The sequence below is a fragment of the Gorilla gorilla genome, chromosome 5 (assembly GCF_029281585.2).
Source record: "Gorilla gorilla gorilla isolate KB3781 chromosome 5, NHGRI_mGorGor1-v2.1_pri, whole genome shotgun sequence".
In the NCBI taxonomy this organism is placed as follows: Eukaryota; Metazoa; Chordata; class Mammalia; order Primates; family Hominidae; genus Gorilla; species Gorilla gorilla.
In genome coordinates this window covers 94,125,874-94,150,344 of record NC_073229.2, presented here as the reverse complement: position 1 = coordinate 94,150,344, position 24,471 = coordinate 94,125,874, and the positions used below count along the sequence as shown (strand labels likewise).

General features: G+C 35.6%; 1 protein-coding gene across 1 annotated transcript in view; it reads right to left on the bottom strand.

Moving 5' to 3' along the window:
* COL19A1 (collagen type XIX alpha 1 chain) overlaps positions 1-24,471 on the bottom strand; it is a 337,557-nt gene that overhangs the window by 166,853 nt on the left and 146,233 nt on the right. The window contains exons 12-14 of the mRNA XM_063707696.1: positions 17,141-17,194; positions 6,538-6,591; positions 4,898-4,933 (exon numbers count right to left, since the gene is read on the bottom strand). Coding sequence (XP_063563766.1) covers positions 4,898-4,933; positions 6,538-6,591; positions 17,141-17,194 — 144 coding nt within the window. The remainder of the gene's footprint in view (positions 1-4,897; positions 4,934-6,537; positions 6,592-17,140; positions 17,195-24,471) is intronic.

Here is a 24,471-nt window from a genome sequence, read left to right as displayed (position 1 = left end):
CTTACATATTAGAGAGTGAGGAAGCACTGGTCACTGGCAGTAAGAATACTTTCAGGTGATAGGAAGGGAGAGGTGAAATAAAGGGTAAAAGCTATTGCAGCTGAACCTAGCAAATCAAACTGTTTCTAGGACTCCAGTCTGTGTTTCATGCCATTTCCTCAATTCTACCTTTCCTACTCCTTTTTAAACTTGGTCACCCTCACTTCTTTATTCTCTCTCTTCCACTGAGACCCAATTATATACAGACTCAACGAGTTATAAAAGAAAGTATAAATAAGCAACAAAAGTAACATTTAATGAAATAGATGGTTTTACATATCAGATTTTTTTTGATGAACTGGTTCTATGTGATTAAAAAAAATTTAAGTACCAAAAGCACAAGAATCCACAGGGACACAAAAATAACAGCAATAAGCATAAGCCCAGCTGGACTCAGTGGTTCCCACCTATAATTCCAACACTTTGGGAGGCCAAGGGAGGAGGATCACTTGAGCTCAGGAGTTTAAGACCAGCCTGGGCAACATAGCAAGACTTTGTCTTTGTTAAAAAAAAAAAAAAAATTAGATGGGCATACTGCCAACCGTCTGTAGTCCCTGCTACTTGGGAGGCTGAAGTGGGTGGATCACTTAAGCCCATGAGGTCAAGGCTGCAGTGAGCTGTGATGGGGCTACTGCACTTCAGCCTGGGCAACAGAGTGAGACCCTGTCTCAAAAGAAAAAAAAAACAAAAAAAAAAACAATACTTCCCCCAAAACATCATAAAGGATTGCCCCTGCATCAGTAAACTCAGTATTACAATGTGCTCAATTACTATTTCTCTTAATTTCTTATTAAACAAAATATGAATAAAAGTAAAGCAAATATAGAATGTATGGCTTAGAGGGGGAAAAAGTGTTCAGCTCTTCGCCCTTAGTTATTCTGGGCAGTTCAGCTGTGTGTGCTTTGAGAATTTCTGGAATTCTGTGTCCTGAAGTTGTCAATGCTTGTTGTCCTTCTCAAGAAGGATTACTGTTGGACTTGCTAGTAGCTTGTAAATGTGGAGATGGACGTTCATCTATCCTCTATAATGAAGTAATCATATCCTCTATAATGAAGTAATCAGGAAGCAAATTGTAGGTATGACTATGAAGGCTGGCCTCTCCTGGAAGCTCCTGAAAGTAATCAGGTTGGGTGTTTTTGATATAAATACTAGTGTAATGAGTAATTCCAAAATGTTTGCTCAAAATCTGTAAGAGAAAGCTGTAAAGAAAAGTATTAGACATGCTTTCAGAGCCTTAGTTCTCAAGCGTGCCTGCACATTAGAACTGCTTGGGAAAAATCTCAAACAACTGTTGCCTGAGTCCCTCCCTAGAGATTCTGGCTTTATTGGTATGTGGTACAGTCTGGGAATTAGAATTTTTAAAGCACCTTGGGTAATTCCAATGTGCAGTCAAGATAGAGAACCATTAATCTTTTTTTTTTTTTCAGACGGAGTCTTGCTCTGTCTCCAGGCTGGAGTGCAGTGGCGCGATCTCGGCTCACTGCAACCGCCTCCCGGGTTCCAGCAATTCCCCTGACTCAGCCTCCCAAGTAGCTGAGACTACAGGAACACACCACCATGCCCAGCTAATTTTTAGTAGAGACAGGGTTTCACCATGTTGGCCAGGATGCGACAGAGAACCATTGATCTATGGGAAAAGGCAGCTAACTGGGAAGAGGGTGCTAAGCCTTTGTGACCAGTGTAGTGCAACAACCAGTAGTATCCGACTCCCTTGGGGCTTGCTAGAAATGTAGAAGCTCAGATCTCACCTCAGACTTAGGAATAAAAATATGCATTTGAACAACACCCTGAGTGTTCCTACATACATTGAATTTTAAGAAGCATGAAAGGCACCCAAGCCACAGGAGTACATGGACATTTAGATGAAGGTTGTAATTAAAGGTATCTTCCTAGCCCTAATCCTCTCCATTTAATGAGGCAGGGTTCAATCCTAACTTCGTTTTACTAGTATGCCTCCCTAATGGAAAGAGATAGTTCTTTATTGCTATGTATTAAGTTGGATTTCAAATGGAAGTTGGACTTCTTCAACAATCTGATATAATTTTTTTGAGTAGGAAGAAAGCTTTTTCCATTCTAGTTCCCATAAATAATGGTTCTCAACTCCTGCTGCATATTTAGATCCACTCGGGGAGCTTTTAAAATATACTGGTCCCACATCAGGTTGATTGAATTGGAATTTCTGGGGGTGGAGCCCCAATATTGGTTAAATTTTTTTAACTCTTCAGTAGATTTTAGTGTGGAGCTAGTTTTGAGAACAATTATGGATGAACTCTGTTTATTGACTCCAATATATCACTGCCTCATTTAATCCAAATATAACGCAGTTAGTCATTTGGGCTTCCTCAAAGACTATTATAAATTATTTCAACTAATAATGTACCAACCTGTATTATAAGATCAATTAAATATTTAGTGTATTGTAAGTTGGTATTCATTTTAGTTTATCCCTATTTTGTAGGGAAGAGTTGATAATTTATATTAATAAAGAAAGTAATGTCAAGCAAACAAAATAGTAATACCCCAATAATATGAATATTTTACTTTATGAAATAAAACATTTCATTTCATAGTGTTTTTTCCTTGTCATATTTTTAGACAAGTATGAAATTAGCTTGTAATCTCTAAGTGCTTGACAGATGAATTGGTGCAGAGAGGTATCTTCAAGGTGTTCCTTGGCAGAAAGAAGCTAGCTGCTATTAAACATCCACAAAATATATGTAATCCAATACAATTTTCTTTTTTTTTTTTTTTTTGAGATGGAGTCTCGCTCTGTCGCCCAGGCTGGAGTGCAGTGGCGCGATCTCGGCTCACTGCAAGCTCCGCCTCCCAGGTTCACGCCATTCTCCTGCCTCAGCCTCCCGCGTAGCTGGGACTACAGGCGCCCGCCACCACGCCCGGCTAATTTTTTGTATTTTTTAGTAGAGACGGGGTTTCACTGTGTTAGCCAGGATGGTCTCGATCTCCTGACCTCGTGATCCGCCCGCCTCGGCCTCCCAAAGTGCTGGGATTACAGGCGTGAGCCACCGCGCCCGGCCATCCAATACAATTTTCTGACTGAGAAGCCAAAATTGTATTTCAGGTGAAATAATATATGTAGATTGCATATCGGTCTTCCAACATGAGTTGAAAAATGACAATGAAATCAGATAACTGAGTAGCTGAATATATAACTTAGTTGAAGAAAAACAGGCTTGTGTCTTACATAAAATGAGCAGGTTTAACTAAATGACTGCATATAACTTAGTTGAAGAGAAACAGGCATCTGTCCTAAGTAAAAAGAGCAGGTTTAACTAAATCACTGCTAAATAATTTTTTTTTTTTTTTTAATTCTACAAAGTGTAAGGCTGGGCACAGTGGCTCAAGCCTGTAATCCCAGCACTTTGGGAGGCCGAAGTGGGCGGATCACCTGAGGTCAGGAGTTCCAGACCAGCCTGATCAACATGGTGAAAACCTGTCTCTACTAAACATACAAAAATTAGCCGGGCATGGTGGCAGGCGCCTGTAGTCCCAGCTACTCAGGAGGCTGAGGCAGGAGAATCGCTTGAACCCGGGAGGCGGAGGTTGCAGTGAGCCGAGATCGTGCCACTGTACTCCCGCCTGGGTGACAGAGCAAGACTCTGTCTCAAAAAATAAAATAAAATAAAATTCTACAAAGTATAAAAAACTGAATAATATGCACTTAAAACCTCCTCTCAAATAAATAGTCTTTCTTTTCATGCTTAAAATAAAAGCTTAAAGCATAAACTTCCACTGTAAATTGAATGAGTTATCCCCAAGTAAGTTACCTATTTAGTTCCTTAGGTTTTCTACATATCAAAAAACATTTGTTTATGTGGGAGTTGTAACGATTATTTGTGTAAGACATTATTAATGTATTTTTCATAATGGGATTTTTAAGTACAAAGATAAATATAAATATTATCAAAATCACACAGTTTTTGAGATTCCTATGTTTTACCTATGGGAAGGGCTCCTTTCAGATTACCAGAATACTTTTAAAAATTTGACCTTCTATAATCAGAATAGGTCTTCGAATACTACTGATTTAAATACTTAATTTATCTCACTAGGTAATATCAACATAAAATTCAAAAGACTTCAGGCTATAGAAGATCTTTTTTTAAAAAAACAAAACAAAACTGTCCTCTTTTCCATTAGGCTTAGAGTCTTATTTAAGTTAAATAAGAATCTTTAATCACCTATGAAAAAAGTCTGTAATATTAAATTGTATCTGAATATAAGAGAATCATATATTTATTATAAAGTGCTTAATACATGATGTACCATTTGATTGAGAACAATCTCATTATGTGCACACTATAAACTTTTCTCATAAATCTATCACTAAAATATTGCAATTTTATCATCTGCAAATTTTAGAATCAAATCATAGAGGAAAATAACAATGATTTTGGAAAGTGTTGGGAGAATGTAATTACCAGTTTAAATAGGTAGCTGTTTTTATTCACTGGGTGATTAGAGTTTGTTTTGTCCTTTTACAGTTTTTAAAGCAAGTAGGACTGTATCTGATTCCATTTACATTAAACCTGATGTTAAGAGTGCATAATCAAACATTTAGGAGATAAAATTATGAGCCATATGGAGGATAGAGGAAATTGCTCAGGGTAGGTACCGATTCCAGACTTTAATTGTAACTACCTGTATGACCTTGGGTCAGGTATTTCACTGTTGTGGGCGGATGCCCCATCTTTAAAATGTGGAGGTTTGACTACATGTACTCGAAGTCACCTTCAATTCTTAACTCTGTGACTTAAACTCTGGTTTAGTCATGATGTAATATGGATAATAAACAGAATAATGGATTTCAATTTTGAATTTTGATTTCAAGAATACTTACAGGTAAGGCTGCTGGTCCTGGGGGTCCTGTATCTCCCTAAAATAGATTAAAGAAAAGCTACAATTACCACTAGTCCCTTTTTGCACATTATTTATAAATTTCTAGGTGGATAGAAGCAATATATAGAGATAAATCTTGAAGAATAGAAAAACAGAATTTCATCCTGATAAAAGTCTCTGCATAAAGAAAATATATCATGTCCCTTTTAGCTTTCATGATATAAAAATCACCTTGTATACTCTATGCTTTTTGCAACAGCGGGACTTGTTTTGAAAGCTAAAATAATCTAATTTTCTATTCTTTTGTCTACTAATCCAAAATTAGAAATAATATATTTTCAAGTATGTTTACTTGCCAATGAAGCAGCTGGGAAGTGTCACGGCGATAGATAATTTGTCTGACAAAGTTAGTATGAAGATCAGCAGAAATAATAAGTGGATCTCCCCATTTCATGCTTCCCAGCTGCAAGAAGCAGTCCCATGGCCTCTTCTAAAGCTCTGCTGAATTGGCATTGCATTTGCCATCAACTGTAAGAGGCTTTGCCTATATTTATGTATTTCTGAACGCTAAAATTGCTTTGCTGATCTATGTGAATACAAATTTCCAGGTGGATATATCAACAAACTATTCAACATCTTTAAAAAATGGTTCATCTAAAAGTTCACTATTTTCCAATTTCTATGTCACCTTCATGTTTACTTTCCCAGGAACTTTATTTATTTCTTAAGAACTCTCAAACATTAAAGACCACGCATCCTTTCCATGGTTCTTATTTAGCTGCACATTATGGAGGCCCTGTACTATATAGCATGGGGTTCCAGGATGCTGTAGTCTCACATTGAGTATCTTTAGGACTTTCTCTTTTCTCAACCAATATAGCCACCTCAGAAATTAAAACTGAGCATTGCGTATTCATTGTTTTTTGGAACAATTGAATTAAAATAGCCAACAGCTGCTAAGGAACACTGAAGTGGCTTAAATCAGTCACTGGGGACTCATTTGCAGGATCACCTTTAACACAGAGATAAATACTGAAGATAGACAAGGATTTCTAAATGTGCTAAAAATGGAGAACAAAATGCATTGCAAAACACATATACATACAATTTTCATCAAACTGGGATCACCCAACTACTTTATTCAAAACAACCCTTGTTTTTTCCTATTTCTTAATTTCCTTTTCAAGATCATTGCCAACATGTCATTATGAAATAACTTATTTTATGAGAAAAAGTGGCAGAAAATGGAATAGTTAAATTAAGACTGAGATACAAAACTAGCTTCTTTCCAAAAGCCACTTGCCTCACCATTATGGCAGCAGCTCAGTGTTACTGGCAAAGTTTTCCAATACAGGTCACACTTGCTAATTTGATGATTGAATACCTCATGCTGTTAAGCAAGGGTGAGAAAAGGGAAATCTTATAAATACAAGTTAATGTCAACTAGCAATTGTGCATTTAGTCTTTCCAAACTAATTAAATGAACAAAAAGGCTGTTCTTATTCAGATGCTATTAAGGTAACAGCCTTTGGTTAATTTTAAAATGCTTTTAGGAGATAAACAGTATCAATGAGAAGTCACTGCATAGGTTGTCAGAGTTTTCTTAAAGAAAGGTTGGGCTTGGCTGGGTAAACACAATACCTTTTCTCCCTTTGGGCCAGGTGGACCACGAGGACCCAAGTCACCTTTCAAACCCTGTAGAAAGAATATAACCAATACACAGTTCACAGAAAGCTTTAATTTCTAACAAGTCATTAGTAACAAAATAAATCATAATTTACTGAACTTCCAAATCCCATTCTTCCTTTTGTAGTATAGAGAGAAATAGAGACAACTGGCACTAAAATGATAAGCAACATCTGTGCCGTGGTGGGCACAGATACATTAAATCAGCGCGAGTCCTCAATACTGCATATTTGTGCAACTTTGCTTCCTGCTAAAATTACATTAATTCACCATCTGGGAGAATATCATTTAGATCTATATGAGCTTTTAAGTATCCACTTTGGATTAAATTTGTGGATGTTGTAAATACCTCTGATTTAGCATTGATTTGGTCTTTGTTAAGCTTGCCAAAAAAATTCAAGAGTAAAATCAAAAACATTTTTATGTCTCTATCAAGAAATCTAATTGTGAGGGGAAAAGGAATGAAAGATGTATTCTTTTGCTATCATACAACTGGAGCTAAAATGTAATCTCTTGCCTGTTTTAAAGTATGTTTTAGTTCTCTAATTCCTTTTTACTTGGATTTATAAAGATGTCAAATGAAACTATATATGACATATACAGAATATCAGATAAATATTTTCATAAGTCCTCTGGACTGTTGGATGTTTTAATGGGTATTTAGTTGACCTGACTAAGCAATGACAGCTTTTGAGACTACCACAATAGATTGTACCGGAGGAGATCAGCTCTACAGCTGCATGAATTCACAGTGTGTACATAGAAAGTTAGATAGACACATCCTGACTACGTGGTAAATAGAAAAAAAATCTTCTTTTTTCCTTAGTTTAACACACTGGATGAAGGAAGAACAATAATAGAAGAAAGAAGTATTCTGAAGCCACACAACGCACAGTAAGTCTAAGTGTCTTACTGTTCCTAGCTGAAAGACCCAGCTATTACTGCCCTGACATTTTGTAGTGAATAAATAATGCCAAATGCCATCACCTGTACTCAACATAGACACCAGTGATGAAGTGAAAGAAACAAAATTAGATACTTAAAATAATCCTGTTGCAGACAGTGTGTGAAAATTGTAGTATTATACTTTAAGAAAAACATTTTTAATGGATGAAAACAATATCTAATTGGCCAAAAAAACTTCTAGTTGCATAAATGCCTTCACGTATAAAACTCATAGTTATTATTTTTTCCATCATTACCTTGGAATATTTATAGAAAAAGGATGAGTGAAAAATTAAATGATATTTGAGATGTGATACAGTATTGTCTTATTATTTACAATATCCATTTCTTCCCAAATCAAGCAATGCGTACTCTATTTATACGTTTCCAGAGTAGAACTTGGAAACAATATTGTAAACACTTGAGGGAAGAAATTTGCCATTTCTGTGAATAGATTTATTATTAATTCATTTGTTCTTTCACTTATTTATTCAATAAACATTTATTATATACCTTGTGTGAAGTTGCTTCTGGCCTTTAGACCTGTACTGGTAGCCACAGCCACATGTAGCTTTCGAACCCTTGAAATGTGACTACTCTGAATTGAGGTGTATTATGAGGATAAAACACTGTTAGATTTACAATATTTAGTATAAGAAAAAAATGTAAAATATTTCACTAATAATTTTTAAATTATTATATGCTTAAATGATAAGTTGGATATATTGCATTAAATAAAATATATTATTAAAAGTATTTTCTCCTGTTCCCTTTTACTTTTCTTAATTTGGCTACTAGAAAAAAAATATATTTGCCTTCATGTTGAATTTGTAGCTCTTATTATATTTCTATTGATTAGTATGACTTTAGAGATACAGAAAAGAACAAGAAATTAATGAAGATTCTCTCCATCACCAAACTTTAGTCATGGTTCTCTGAGCCCTCTTCTCAGCTAGGCCTGGACCATGGCCCCCATCCTGTCTTTGGTCTTCCCAGCTCAGTTATAGCAAGAATCTTGCTAAGTATGTTTAGAGAGAATCTCTCACCCTTAAAATCTCTTCTCCATTCCTTACTTTTGAGGAGATCAAGTTCTTCATCCTCTAACTTGATGTCTAAGTCTTTGGCCTGTCTTCAGCAAGAATCTTCTTAGATCAGTTTGGTAAGAATCACCCTACCCTTGATGTCTCCTTTTAGTAATTTTCTATCCAGTGACATCCCTCCCTCTACTCATTGGCTATAAATCCTCACCTGTCCTTGTTGTAGTTAGAGTTGAACCTGATCTGTCTCCCTTATTGCAATTCCCCTATTGCAATAGTCTGGAATAAAATGTCTTCCTTACCACTTTTTAAAAACAAGTGTCAATGATTTTTTTCTTTAACTAGGTGAAGGTTTCCGTCCTCAAGGAACTCATGTAATAAGAGGTGAGTGGCTGACAATAAACAGGTCAACAGGCTGAATGTGATAAAAGTGGAAGAGGAGAGAGTTGCTACTTCAGGTGGGGTGTCAGAAATGGTCCTTGTGTGGTGGTGACATTTGTTGTTTCAGAAGGATCCTAGCAAAGATATGGAATCATTCTGTGTCCATCAACAGATGAATGGATAAAGAAAAGGTGCTATATATACACAATGGAGTACTATTCAGCCACAATAAAACAAAATCCTGTCATTTGCAGCAACATGGATGGAACTGAAAGTCATTATATTAAGTGAAGTAAGCCAGGCACAAAAAGACAAATATTCCATGTTCTTTCTTACATGTGGGAGCAAAAAAAATTTGAACACATGGAGGTAGAAAGTGTAAAAATAGATAACAAAGACTGGAAAGGGTGAGTGAGGGGGCGAGGGAGGATGAAAAGAAGTGGATAAAAAGATACAAGCATACAGTAAGGTAGAAGGAATAAATTCAATGTTTGATAGCAGAGTAGGATGAGCATACTTTTAAAAAATGTATTGCACTTGGAAAATGGACAACCTAAACACCCTGACTTGATCACTATGTATTATACACGTGTAAAAATATTCTCATGTACCTCATGAATTTGCTCAAATAAAAAAAAAAGGATCCAGCCACGCAATGATCTGTGTGGGGGCAGAGGGAAAAAGAAGCACAGAGGTCACCAAGATAAAAGGAGTGTCATGAGCACACAGGTAAGGAGTAGGGGATTAAGTCAAGGTTTGCAGGGGTCATGGTACATAAGTAATTGCAGGCCATGATGAGGAAGATGGGTTTTGTTCTACATGCAATGGGAAGCCACTTAAGTGTTTTAAGCAGGAAAATGACATGACGTGAATATGTTTACAAAAATCCCCACAAACCACTTTGGCAGCAACGTGGAACACAGATTATGGGCAGCAAGAGTGGGAGCATAAAAGGGGTATGACAGCTTTTCCAGGAAAGAGAGCAGGATGGCTGGGACAGGCTTGTGCCAGTGGAGATGATGAGAAGTGGTCAGAGTTGGCACATGCTGGAAGCAAGACTGGCAGATATGCCAGAAGTGGAGAAGAAGAAGGAGTCTCCAGGCTGAGCTGCATTTGACTTAAGTAACTGGCTAGGAAGTTATGCCATTCACTGAGCAGAGAAATTTATTTAAAAAAAGGTTTTCTCTTTTTGCTTGTGTAAAACTATGCAGAGAAAAGACAAACATGAAAAAAGAAATGACTGATAAAAACCTTGAGTATCCGTTTACTCAACAAATATTATTGAACGTCTGCAAACATGTAAGACTAAATTATATACTCCTTATAAATGTGTAAGTGTGAAACATAATTTTTAAGAATGGAAGGAAACATTAGGTACAACATTTAGAAAAATGGTTAACTCTGGAGTGGAGGACAGTATATAGTGAACCACACAGGGAGATTCCAAGTAGAGAATGACGTCTTAGTTCTCACATTGAGTTCTGGGTACACTGGGGTCCTCATTATAACTATGATTTATAACCATCATATATGTTATATATATTATTTTGTAGGTATAAAATAATACATTAAAAGTTTTAAAGATTAATTCCAACAAATTAATCCCAGTTGTAATTTCTAGGGAAGCAATGTATTGGCGGTTGAATCAGGTAACTCTCCCTGGTTCAGTCAACTATGGGCAGGGAGGAGGGGAAGGGATGATGTAGCCAATTACAAGCTGATGTGAATATTGGGTATTATCATTGAAGTATATAGCAGGTATGACAAAAGCATTTCCCACAGATGCCTAATTCTACTGGAGGTGTCCAAGACTTCACAGATGTGGATTTCAGCAGAGTCAGAAGAGGAACGGCCTTTTATGTATAATCATGGGTAAGTTGGTTAAGCTTTCCTATAAAATAGGTATAATAAGTAATAGTTTTCTTGAAGGGTTGTTCTGAGAATCATATGTTGTAGAGACATTTAGCATACGGTAGGCACTTAATAAATGTTGTTTTTACTTTTCAAGTTCAAGTTTAAGGGATAACTGATAGTTCTTTCTTGTTCAGCTTTATACCAGTTTGATGGATATGTAACAACTGTGCTTTAACTCACATAGGATAAAATGCAATTGAGAAGTACTGCATTTGTCAAGCTTCTACTTTTATGACCATTAAAGTAGGCCCATGTAACTCACATCTTCCTGTGACAAAGTACAATGTTGTTAAGGCCATGGCATTGTAATAGCCTCTGAGAAACACATCAGTAATGCTTTTCTCAAATGCGGTTTTTCTCCTTGTGTCACACTGGTGCTCCTATCAATGGTTATTGAGTGCTAGGGAGAAAGGACACAGCACTCACCATAGGCATAAAGAGCCAAATGGAATAGACTCTGAATTAAATATTGAGTAAGATGGGTATCTGTTATGAAGGTTTTCAATCAAATTCATGTACATAAAGATTCTCAAAAGCACAGTAGTTGATTATACATGTAATGTGGAGGCAGAAACTGTTATCTAAAGGCAAGACAAAAGCTGAAGAGCAGTATTATAACTAGAATTATAAAAGCAGGTAGACTATAAAATCAATTTTTGTTGGAGTACCTAGTACTACTCATGGGATATCACATCTTTAAAATTCAGAAGATAATATAAAAATATTATTTGTTAAAAATTTTTAACCCATCAATTAATTCTTTTCACAAGCTTTCAATGACTTAATGTTATTCCCTAGCAATGTCAACAGCTGTTGCCAGCCGTTATCTCTGGTTTTGTGATTTCAATATTTTTGTATTCTCTAGTACAGATTGCATTGGTATAAGGAGATTAACATGATTATTTTAGAAACATCAGATGCTGTAATTCTAATAAGGGATACTTAAAAGACCATAATATAGATTCAGAAAAAGAGACAACTCAACAATTAAGTCTACTTTTCTAAGATTGTATAACCCCACAGAAACAAATGAATAAAAAGATGTACCTATTAGAGCTAAATGTGTTTTATTTAACTTGGTTTCTAATAATAGTGAATGTTTATATAGTTCTTGTCCTATGTTGGACACTGTTCTAAAGGCTTTCTGTATGATAGTCCCTTTAATCTTCACAAAATAATCCATGAGGTAATTTTGGGGTGCAGAGAGTGATAACCCCAAAGTGTGGTGCTTTGGCATGCTGAGTACTTTTGAATTAAAAGGAATTGAAAAGCCTTAGAAGCTGCCTCAGATCCAAGAACTTTCTAACCTTCTCTTGTTTTTCCTCCAACCCCTCCCCAAGTACAGGGAGGAGCTCTCTCTGGAAGTTTCTTTATCAGACTGAGAAATCTTCTTCCAAAAAAAGCAATTGTCTTAAAACCCCCTTCCTAGGAATCTAACAGAATAACCAGGAAAATTAATCTCTGGAGAAGAGAATAAACTAAAAGTTGTCACGATGCCCAGACAGACTCTTGGTCTATTCTTCTGAGGGCAGCTCTGAGAGATTATCTGGGAGTCTTTATCTGCAAAACAAGACAACTTTCGTTCACAGTGCAGGTCCAGCCCTCACCTTTCTGTAACTTGTCCACAAGCTATTGTTAGCTCTTGGTCCCATTCAATTCAAAAAAGAGTTTACTACCTCTCAAAATTGCCTACATTTCCCCATCTCCTTCTTTCCTATAAAGAGGGTTCTATTTAAGCTTCAACCATCTGGCCTTTCTTTGAGTCTCGTATTTTTTATGGCTCCCACTGTATGCATGTTAATATATTTGTATGCCTTTTCTCCTGTTAATCTGTCCATTGTCAGTTCATTTCAGCTGACTGAACCCCTCAGAGGGGAAGGGAAAATTATCTTTTCCCCTACAGTAAGTACTATTGAAATTATCATTCTGTGGTGCAAATAAGGAAACTGAGGCACAGAGAGGATATTGAAATTATCATTCCATGGTGCAAATAAAGAAACTGAGGCACAGAGAGGCTAAGTAATTTACCAAGTAGTACGTCAGCTAGTTAGTGGCAGAGCTGGGATGTGAACCCAGATAGTCTGGCTTTAAAGATCACAATTACAACTTTATATTATTCTCTCTCAAGTCTATTCTAAGATACCTTTGTTAAATATATCTTGCATTAGGCCACAATCAAAATTATTTAATTATACACTAGATTGTGTGTAAAGACAAGGTCATATATTTTCAAGGTTAAATTTTCTAGCAATTCAAATTTTTGAAAATTTTAATATATGTTTTGTATGCATTATTTAAACTAGAATGGACATATGAGTATGCATTTGTTTAGTAATACCACAGACATCAAACAAAAGTTTAGGCATGCACACACATACAAACACACACACACACACAGTTAAGATACACTTAGAAAAATATCAGCACGTTTTTTCTTGTCCCAATGACTAGGGGCTGCTACTGGCATTTAGATTAGGTTGGTGAGCTTCAAGGATGCTAAACATTCTGCTCTTGCAAGACAGTCTGACTTGAAAAAGAATTGTCTTGCCAAAATGCCAAGAGTGCCACATTGAGAAAGACTGAATTGCTACATACTACCCTTTAAATTAAAGTTTACACTTTCCAAAGTGAGCTGGCCCATTTTGTGATAAAACTGGCACAAAATAAGTTATTATAAGATACATTGACACTAAGATACATATATAATACGCAGCAATAAAGACTATTAAAAAGGCTGTGGAATTCATTTAGTAGAAATATTGAAGCATTCCAATATACTCTGACTTAGAAAGTAGCTGGAGTCACCTGGCTCATTGAGTTTATTTACCATACATTCTAAGATAATATTTCTGAAGTTATAATTTCCATCATTGGCTTGACTTTAATTCAAATCAAAATAGCCATTATAATACCTTTCAATTTCTAAGAATGTATACCTGGGCTTATTGAAAGTCAGAGTGAACTGTCATAAACGCTGAATTACTTTAGTTTGCAGACTCAGTTTTTTTAGCACTGAAAAATAAGCAGTGATGTGTGGCAGGATTTACTGGGAAAATCAGACTTTTCAGCCAAATATTTAGAGTTAAAGGCCAATTTTAGTATTTTAAAAAAAGAAAGTTGCTTAATTTCTGAAGCCTTTAATTTCTTGCTTCTGAAAATAGGAATACTATCATTCCCCACTCTACTAGCCAATTAAGCTGGGTGAGGGTCAAATTTCAAATTCCTTGTGAAAATATTTTATGAACTATAACACAATATTAACACTCCCCCCATCTCCAACAGTGTAATAACCAAGCAGCTGATTCTTTACTACTAGTGATAGTAGAGGGGAAAGAGGAGAACTCTTACTGCTTTTTGTTATTTCTCCTTAGTCATAACTCCTGAATATCTTTGGCAAAATTAAGGGGAAAAAATAACATCATCTACTTATTAACTAAGTAACCAAGTGAGAAAAGTTAATGTGCTTTGTCATGCTTTATGGTTGTACTTAATGAGCTACATCAGACAATAATGGTGCTAAAGGAATGACCTCCTGTTATTTGGGCATGTGAAGGACTCTTCCAAGATTCCTCAAAGGGATAGACATTCACACTGCTCACTAGGCCTTTGGGATCTCTCAGTAAATTAGTGTTACTCAGATTTGGAACTCACACAGTGGCTGACAGAGAGTTTGGGAATATAGTAGGCCCTCAAATATATGCATGTATCAGTTGATTAATTAAAAAGCCCAATAACCTTACTTTCAGACAATGTAAGAAAAATTTTCAAATCTTGAAATTAATGTGAATATATTTCAGGTTCCAACCTCTCAAATATCTTTCCAGTTTTATTCAAATATTTCAAAAAATCCTCTTTCTATTTCAATTCCAATATTACTTTTATGCACTTGTAATACACTCTGTTTTGCTCCTCTATCTCAGAGAGCCCACATACTTGTAGTTTGGTTATTTTTTGGAACACTGTAATTAATCTGTTTCAACACTCCTACATTTCTCACAAGTTAGTATCCTTCTCACACAGAACGGTCAACATGTTGGGCTATTTTTGAGTTTTCAACTCCAATCAAGTGCCAAATCATATGTATTTTACCTCTTTAGCATCATTCTCTGTATCTTCCCTTCCACATCTGTTATTCTAGCTTAGACTCTAATTACTTATATTTTACTCTGTCATAATATTAATAACTGCTCAGTTTTTCAAACTAACATTCAGCAAATAGTTATTTGGAACTTACCCCAAACATGTGCTAAGTACTAGGATTCCAACCCATGGTCTTTGCTTTCACGGAGAGTGTTAATACAAAGAACAGAAAACACAGGCAAAGGCCCAAATTCTATCCATTTCAGAATCCACTGTAAAAGGAATTTTCATTTAAACAAAGTGTGGGCCACATCTCCCCTTTGTCATGAGGAGGAAGGACAAGCATCCTCACATCCAGGACTTTCTATGCTCTGGCTTCATCTCTTCCTGTTTTGTTTTTCTCACTGTGCCTTACATGTAGCAGGCATTCAATAAACCTGAATGAATGCTTCAAGCCTCATCAGGCTTTTCAAGTTTATAATCTTAATAACTCTTTGCATAAAATCATAGCACATAATAGCGATAGGGGCTTTAGAATCTATCCCAAGTCTGCCGGGCGCGGTGGCTCACGCCTGTAATCCCAGCACTTTGGGAGGCCGAGGCGGGCGGATCACAAGGTCAGGAGATCGAGACCATCCTGGCTAACACGGTGAAACCCCGTCTCTACTAAAAATACAAAAAATTAGCCAGGCCTAGTGGCGGGCACCTGTAGTCCCAGCTACTCAGGAGGCTGAGGCAGGAGAATGGCGTGAACCCGGGAGGTGGAGGTTGCAGTGAGCCGAGATCATGCCATTGCCACTGCACTCCAGCCTGGGGGAAAGAGCAAGACTCCGTCTAAAAAAAAAAAAAAAAAAAAAAAAGAATCTATCCCAAGTCCATCACTTTACAGACTGAGAAGTGATCTGCTCTTCTGTGACAGAACTGGAAGACAAACTGGGCCCTGGCTTTCTACTCCAGAACTCATCCCACTTCACCACGTGCCTCCAATGACAGAAGTAAGAGGTGAGTCAGTTACTCTATTTAAACATGTGTGACATTCAGGGTCCTGATGTATTACAGGTGGTAAAGAAGATTCAGAGACTCCCATAGCTACAAGCCATTGGGGCTAGTGCCTACTCTCTGGTGTAGAAAAATCACTTCAAAGGGAGAGAAATAAGAATGACAGTGAAACAACTATTATTTTACTTAACATACATAGAAACATTAACTACTATTACTACTAGGGTCTTTCTTTTTTGGGAGACTTCACACACACACACACACACACACACACACACACACACACACACACACACACACGACTTTCTCCACAGGCCGGAAAGATTTGTCTTCAGCCTCTCTTCCACTGTAATGATTTCCTGCATACAAAATGGGTTTCTGAACACATCTAGGGCATTAGGGAGCTAGATATAGTCTCATAGTTTTTCCTTATTCTTTTATAAGTCATGTGGCCCTTCAGGTCCTTTCTAAAACATATTTATGTAAGTGAGAAAAGGAAGCCAAGGGAAAAGCTAATTCTCATTTTGGACACTTCCCCTACCAGTAAAGATAACATATCTATAGTAAATGGTGAGTAAATGTAAATAAAATTACATTTCAGAGTGAAACCCACATTTGGGCCCTCCTTCAAATTTTATCCTAAAATCTGGAGTGCAATTCTGGGAGGATACCCATCCTGAGGGGAAGGGGAGAAGATGACTGGGGTCCAAGGATATCACAGGCGATGTTATCCCTGAGGCTGCGGAACTGGTGCCATGGAGGGGAGCAATACAGATTTAGTTTCCCTTCACTTTGCCCTTTCTTCCCATCACTGAAAGCCTACCAATACAGACGCCATCTATAGAATAGATGGAGATTTGGACTGAGATGAAAAGGGAACCACTGATAAGAGCACAAGCCATGGCAGAAGATATGTAACACGAAAAAAGACAGAAAAAAAGGACTAGAAAATTTGTAAGCAAAAAACATCAAGGAGAAAGGCCTGTTAAGGCTAAGCACAGGTAGAAAATAAATAAAGCCAATGAAATGAAACTAAAAACACTGGGCCTCTACTGAGCCATGTGAAAGAACACCATGATTCTTAATTTTGTTGGATCATGGCTGGCTGGCTTTGCCAAAAACAGGCAAATCTTAATAGCATTAAATAGCATATCTTAGTGGTAAAATGTAAACAGAGTATCAGAAAAAAGAGTTAGGCTTACATTTTCTCCATTAAGGCCAGCCAGACCTGGATCTCCTTTTTCTCCTTGTTCACCCTAAAAAGAAACAATTTATACAATGAAAAATCTTATATCTGAAAACCTTTGCTAGCAAAAAATAAAGTTACGTTGGTTGGGTATTTATAACGATATGATTACTTTGCTAAACCCTTGAAAGGCACGTTTATTAAAAAACAATCCTGAGTTGTAAAACCAAACAGAAGTTTAAAAGTTCGAAGAAAAACTGCAGCCGGGTGCAGTGGTTCACACCTGTAATCCTAGCACTTTGGGAGGCCGAGGCCGGTGGATCATTTGAGGTCAGGATTTCGAGACCAGCCTGACCAACATGGTGAAACCTGTCTCTACTAAAAATACAAAAAAAATTAGCCAGGCATGGTGGCACGCGCCTGTAGTCCCAGCTACTCAGGAGGCTGAGGCAGAAGAATTGCTTGAACCTGGGAGGCAGAGGTTGCAGTGAGCCAAGATCATGCCATTGCACTCCAGCCTGGGTAAGAGAGCGAGACTCCATCTTAAAAAAAAAAAAAAAAAAAAAAAAAAAGCTGCATAAAAATGATTAAACCATAAAAATGGAACAAGAATATTTTCTTCTGTAAGCAACAAAGAGCTTTCTGGAAGGTGATTTGGATTGACAATATATACCAAGGATCTCATATCCGTTCATTTCATTTGGGCCAGTGATTTGACTTCTAAAAATGTATACTAATGAAATAATCAGAGATAAAATAATCAGAAATGAAAAAAATCAGAGATGAAAAATTTTAGGCACTAATATGTAGAATGTAATGCTATTTATAGTAGTAGAAAAAGAGAAGCATCCTGACTGTCCAATAATAGGAAACTGCTTAATGATATAGAGACAACGAATGGATTATGATGTAGCCATTAAAATCACATTTGTGAATTTTATTTTATACTAGAGAAAAATGTTCATGATATAAAAAGCAAGATACAGTTAATAAATAGACAAACCCAGTGGATAAATGTTAACCAATATATATTTCTATTAAAGTTACAAATGTTCAAAATGGTCACTAATACCACTGTGGATGATACATACCCATAGTGACACATAATTTTGTTTTCTTGCCACCTGAAAAGTGTATACTTTTATTGGCCCACCCTGCATATAGTATAATTCAATTTTTGAAAATGCCTTTCTACATATCCAGCTGTCTACCTACCTACCTGCACACCATCTACCCACAGGTCTTAGAAACAACACTGTGAGAAAACAAACCAAAGTAATAAAAGTGGTTAATCTATGCATTGTGATTACAGATGATTTTTGTCCTTCACTTTACTCCTGTTTTTAAAATTTTTTTTCTAGTGATAAATACATGTTAGCTGTACAATCAGTAAGGTGTTTAAAAATAAAAGAATATGTATAGAAAGTACTCAACCAAGTGTATCCCTATGCGTATGTCTGTGTGTGTCTGTGAAGTTAGTAGTAGTAATCTTTGCCTTATTCTCTTCTTTATATTTTCTGTTTGTCTTCCTTCATTTTTCCTACAATGAACATTATCATTTTTATTTGCAAAAAAGTAAAGAAAAGCAAGCACCTGATATTAATAGATAATACATTACAGAAATACCTTTGCATACTCTCAATTGTCTAAGGATATGTATTATTACTGTATGGGAAGCATAGGAAATGAAGTAAAAAATAACGTAATCACTGGGACATAAGAAACACATACAATATACAAAACAAACAAAACTGCATACAAACACAACCAGTAAAAATAGGTTTAAGTTAAAATAAAGCTGAGGATTTTAAGCTAAAAATGGAAGGGTAAGGAATTACTCTATAGAATTGTGCTGTCCGATACAGTAGCCACTAGCCACATGTGGCTACTAAAATTAAAACTAAATTAAATTAAATGTAAAATTCAGTTCCTCAGTTGCCCTAGCTACATTTCAAGTGCTCAACCATGCCTACTATATTGGACTGTGCAGATCAGAACATTTCCACCATCACGGTAAATTCCATCCATTGGACATTGCTGTTGTAGAGGATGTCAAATATGACAGGAAGCAAAATAAGAATTAAAAGGCTCGCAAATACACAGAAGAAAATATCTTTCTAATAAGGGGATCAAAAACAATAAAGTGTTAATACCAATACAAAATATGTTCAGGATAAGTTATTAGAGTGAATAGAAATTTTTGACACAGAAGACACATATAATTCCACGGATATCAATATTAACTTCCAGAATGTAACTAAAAATGGATATAGTCTTTATGCAAAAGTAATGATTCTCATAGACGGAAAGAATAAGCAACTCTACATATTAAAGAGATGTGTGCCTACAAGGAAATCTGCCAGCTTGACAGTGGTAATAAAAGCTAAATAAAAATAATATAGAGAACAGAGTTAATATTCTGATGAAGTTTATGCTCCATAGCAAGAGAATAACAGATGTGGCAGAAGACTAAAGAAGAAACATACTGCTTAAAATTGATTCCTAGCAAAACTCTGCAATGGATTTTAAAAAGCATACTTTTTAACATATAAAAATAAGTTACTGTAATGAAATAAGGTTCATTAAAAATTTATTTGATTTATTGTCATTTTTATAAAACGCTCATTCAATATTTATTATGTGCTCAAACCAGGGATATCCAACAATACAATGTATCTGGATTTCCATAAAGTAGGAGTCAATGTCTCTTAAAATGCCCTTCAAGGTAAAGAATAGAATATAGGTAAAGAATAAAAATATAGGCTGGATAATATTACTATTGGTATGTAACTGGCAGAAAAATGGTATTCAATGAATATCTATCTTCTATACATTTATCTATTGACCTATCAACTATGCATCCATCCATCTATCATCTCTTAAGGTCCCTTAATCTCAGTACAATTGACAATTCTTTGTTGTGGGGGCAGTCCTGTACATTGTAGGATGGTTAGCATCATCCTTGCTCTCTGCTCACTAAAGGCCAGTAGCCAGCCTCTCCCCTAGTCCTGGAAAATAAAAAATGTCTGCAGACATTGCCAAATGTTCCTAGAGGGCAAAATCACCTCTGATTGAGAACCACTGATATATAGCATGAATATATATGTAACAGATTTATGATATAAAATCCTACAACAGATCAAAGCAATATGCTGTAATAAACAACTTGAAATTTATTAGGAACAAATGTGCAATCCTGCACTTAAGTTAATTCTGGATGGATTAGAAAACCAACTTAAAAATAAAAATATTAAAGGACCGGAAGAAAATATAGGCGAACTTAGATAAAAGCGCATGGTGAGTAAGGCATCTCTAAGCATGAAACCAAAAAAAGAAATTCATAAGAGAAGAATATATATATCTGACAAAATATTATGAACCTGTAAGGCAAAAATACTATCAACTGAATTAAAAGACAAATAACAAATTGGGGGAAAATATCATGTAGTGGTTTAATAGTTACCATCAATATGCAAAGATATTTTGTGTTGCATTGCAATATATTCATAAGAAATATAATAATAGTCCAATTGGTAGTTGAGCAAAGAACACATCAGGCAATTTACCACAAGAAATTCTAGATGGCAATTAATAATATTTTAACTAGTATTAAATAATCAGACTATATACTGGGACTAGAAGAACTCTAAAGCTTTCCAATATAAAATTCTATCACTCTTGAAAGAAAAGCAATAGGAGTTCTATATCTGGAAGGAAATATGTATCTATATCTATGTATTCACAAGTGTTGCATATTTAATAAATTCCAAACAATAGAAAACTGACAACAGTAACCAGCTGTTCCTTTTTTCTCCACTGAGAAGAAAATAAGCAAAAACAAAACTGCAGCATTAAAGATTTAAGCTAGAATTAAAGAAAACTTATTTGACATCAGAGGTTGTAGAGAGTAGAATGCATTTAGATTATTTCTTGTGTTTGAATAAGTTGAAAAGCAGAAAAGATTTGAAAACAAAACCAACAATACATCTGTGGTGATTTCTTTACAAATAAAATAAATCATTCTAGTCTAATAAAAACTTCAACAAAATCCTAACCAAAGGAAAAAGAATGCATGGGAATTAGATTACATTTATGATTTTCCCAATAGCCATTCTATGATAAAACTAATTTCAAAAAGTACCAGAATTTAATGTTCTTCCAAACAAAACTGCAATGTCTTGTCATATGAAATATTATATTCTTAAGTAGTGAACTTATTGGTTCAAGTTAAGTAGTGAACTTGAATATAATATTCAAAAATATTATATATAAAATTTGAATTAGTCCATTATCCATGATGCAGGTAGTTATTAACATTACTAATCTTTCAATAGATAATAGCAATAATATAATAGCTTTTGTTCTCTATATCTTACTACATTCCAGGCCCTGTGCTAAGCACCTTACATAATAAGGACTTTTAATTCTAGCAGTAACCACACAAAGTGGGTAATCTCATCCCCATTTACAGATGATAAATCAATAGCTCAGAGGATATCAATAACTTCCATACAATCAAAGAACTCCATCTATTATCCTAAGTTATTTCCTCAATTACTTTGACTGCATAGGGACTTTTGTAAACTGGTTCAATTTCATCTTCTACCATATGCCCCTAGGACTACTTCAGCTTTTAGCTGAAGCTGGTGGTAGAAAATTCCTGTGGAGTTTTGGATGCTGTCAATATTTCACCTCAAGCCCAATCCTCCCCATTACTTTTCATTTTCTGCCTCTGGGATTTTTCTGAAGCCAGAGAGTTTGTTCAGCCCTGGAAAGGTATCCTGGAAAAATGGGGATAGTTAATGCTTCTAGAAATAATTCTCCAGCAAAGGGTGACAGGAATTAGTGGATTAATGTGTCAGCTTTCTGTTCTACAGAGGGATAATTTCCAGGCACATTCTACAGGCTTCCTCAGAGGCTTTCCAGTAGGACTCAGCTGCAGTTACCCACAATGATACGTAGCTCAAAACATTTACCCTTTAATTAGCTTTCCCTTGTTTCCTGACTTATTTTCCCCATTCCCTCCTGTAACCTGAGCTCCCTCTCAAATCAACTACCTGACCTAAAGTCATTGTCTCGGACCTTGTTTCAGGGGAATGCAAGTGAAGACAATGTCTATCAGCCGCCAATGCCTTCACTTTTGTCCATCCATGATCTGTCATTCCAAGTGTTTTGTTACCACCACTCTAAACACCCTTGCTCTACTAGCTTTCTGATGGAGCCAACTCCAGTGAATCAAACTGTCCACCTCTTGTTCCTAGAGAAAAAATATACAATTGGGTAGACCGGTATTATTATAAATTCATGATCACTAACCTAATTCTAGGTCCTTAAAGAGTGCCATTCCCCTCAAATCCTTGGTATTATGACTTCTGCTTTTACTCTCAAAAACCTTGCTTTCTACCAAGAAAAAAGAAGCCATCATACAAGCCTTTCCTTGATGCCATGAAATCTACAAATTCACTTATTTTAAAACCATTCTTTACTCTTCTACATGGAAGAATTGTTCCTTACTGTTTAATGGTAATCTTTCAACCTGTGTTTTCAATCCTATCTTTTTCTGCTCCCTCATGGAATTAATGATTAAAATTATGGCCCTCTTCTGAATCTTCAGCCTTTTCTCCCTCACTTCTTTCTAACCACACTGAAACATGCTGTTGAATCTTCTGTTAAAACAAAATCTTGCACTTCTATCTCCTGTCATTTCCAGCTTCACCTGGAAGGAAATCCTTCCTTTTTCAGATAAACTTCTTGAGCCAGGCTCCCAATACTCCTGTTTGCATTCATTACTCCCACTCACTCCGCAGTTCACTCCAGATTGACTTGTACCTTATTTGGTCCTCAAAAACTGCTCATGCCAAGGTCTTGGGTGACCACCATCAGATACCTTTTAGTCTTTTTCTTCCTTAACCTATCTGAAGCATTTGATATCTTTATGACAAGCCCCCTCCTAGAAATACTTACTTGCTGTGATACTATATTTCCCTCATTTCTATTCTACCTCTGTAGCTGCATTTACTCATTTTCATTTTTGCTAGATCCTCTAAGTGTTGCTGCTCCACAGGGATCTGTCCCAGCTTCTTATGTTTTCCCTTTCAACAAACTTTCCCTAGATGTTTTCTCCACTTTTACAGCTACAATGATCATCTATATGCTAATGAGTCTCATGTTCCTACTTCCAGCATAGATATCTTTTTTATTGTTTAGCTAACAGTTTTATTAAGGTATGATTTACTTGCCATAATACTGATACACTGTACATGTAGGGTGCAATAGTTTTAGTAAATTTATATAGGTCTGCACCCATCACCACAACCTAAGACTAAAATACTTCCATTACCTAAAAAAGTTTCCTTGTGCCCATTTGTAGTCAACTGCTTCTCACTCTTGCAGTCCCAGAAAACTACTGACATAGTTTTTGTCTCTATAGTTTTGCTTTTTTCTAGAAATTTCATATAAATAGAATTATACAATATGTAGCCTTTTTTGTCTAGCTTAATTGATTCAACATTATGCTTTTGAGTTTACCCATGTTGCATGGCTATTTTGTTTCTTTTTGAGTAGTATCATTTATGTGGGTACACCATATTTTATTTATTAATTCACCAGTTTCTTATTTTTAGATATTCTAAATAATGCTGCTATGAACAATAAAATAAACATATTTTTGTGGACATAGATTTTTACTTTTCTTACGTAAATACCCAGGAGTTTAATTGCTAGGTCATAATAGGTAAGTATGTGTTTAACTTTCTAGGAAATTCCCAAACCAGTTTCCAAAGTGCCATTTTACATTCCCATCAGCAGTGTATTAGGGTTCCTGATTTCTACATATTCTCACCAATTTTGTCAATCTTTTTTATTATAGCCATTTTAGCGGATGTATAGTATTTCATTGTGGCTTTAATTTGCATTTTCTTAATGATTAATGATCATTTCCCCTGCTTGTTAGACATTCACATATCTTCTTTGAAGAATCATCTATTTAAATCGTTTTTCCATTTTTAGTTTGCCTTCTTATTTGTGAGTTGTAAAAGTTCTTTATGTATTATTGATACAAGTAATTAATCAGATATATAATTTGCAAATACTTGCTCCCAGAATATGGTTTGGTTATTTTATTCTTGAAATAATATTTTTAAATTTAAAAAAATTTAACAGCTTTATTGAGGTGTAATCAGCATACAATAATTTTCACATATTTAATGTACACAAATTTGATAAGTTTTGACACATGCAAACAGCCATGAAACCATCATAACAATTAAAATAACAAACATTTCCATGTTTGTTTTGTTTTGATTTTCCTAATGACTAATCATGTTGAACAACTTTTCATGAATTTAT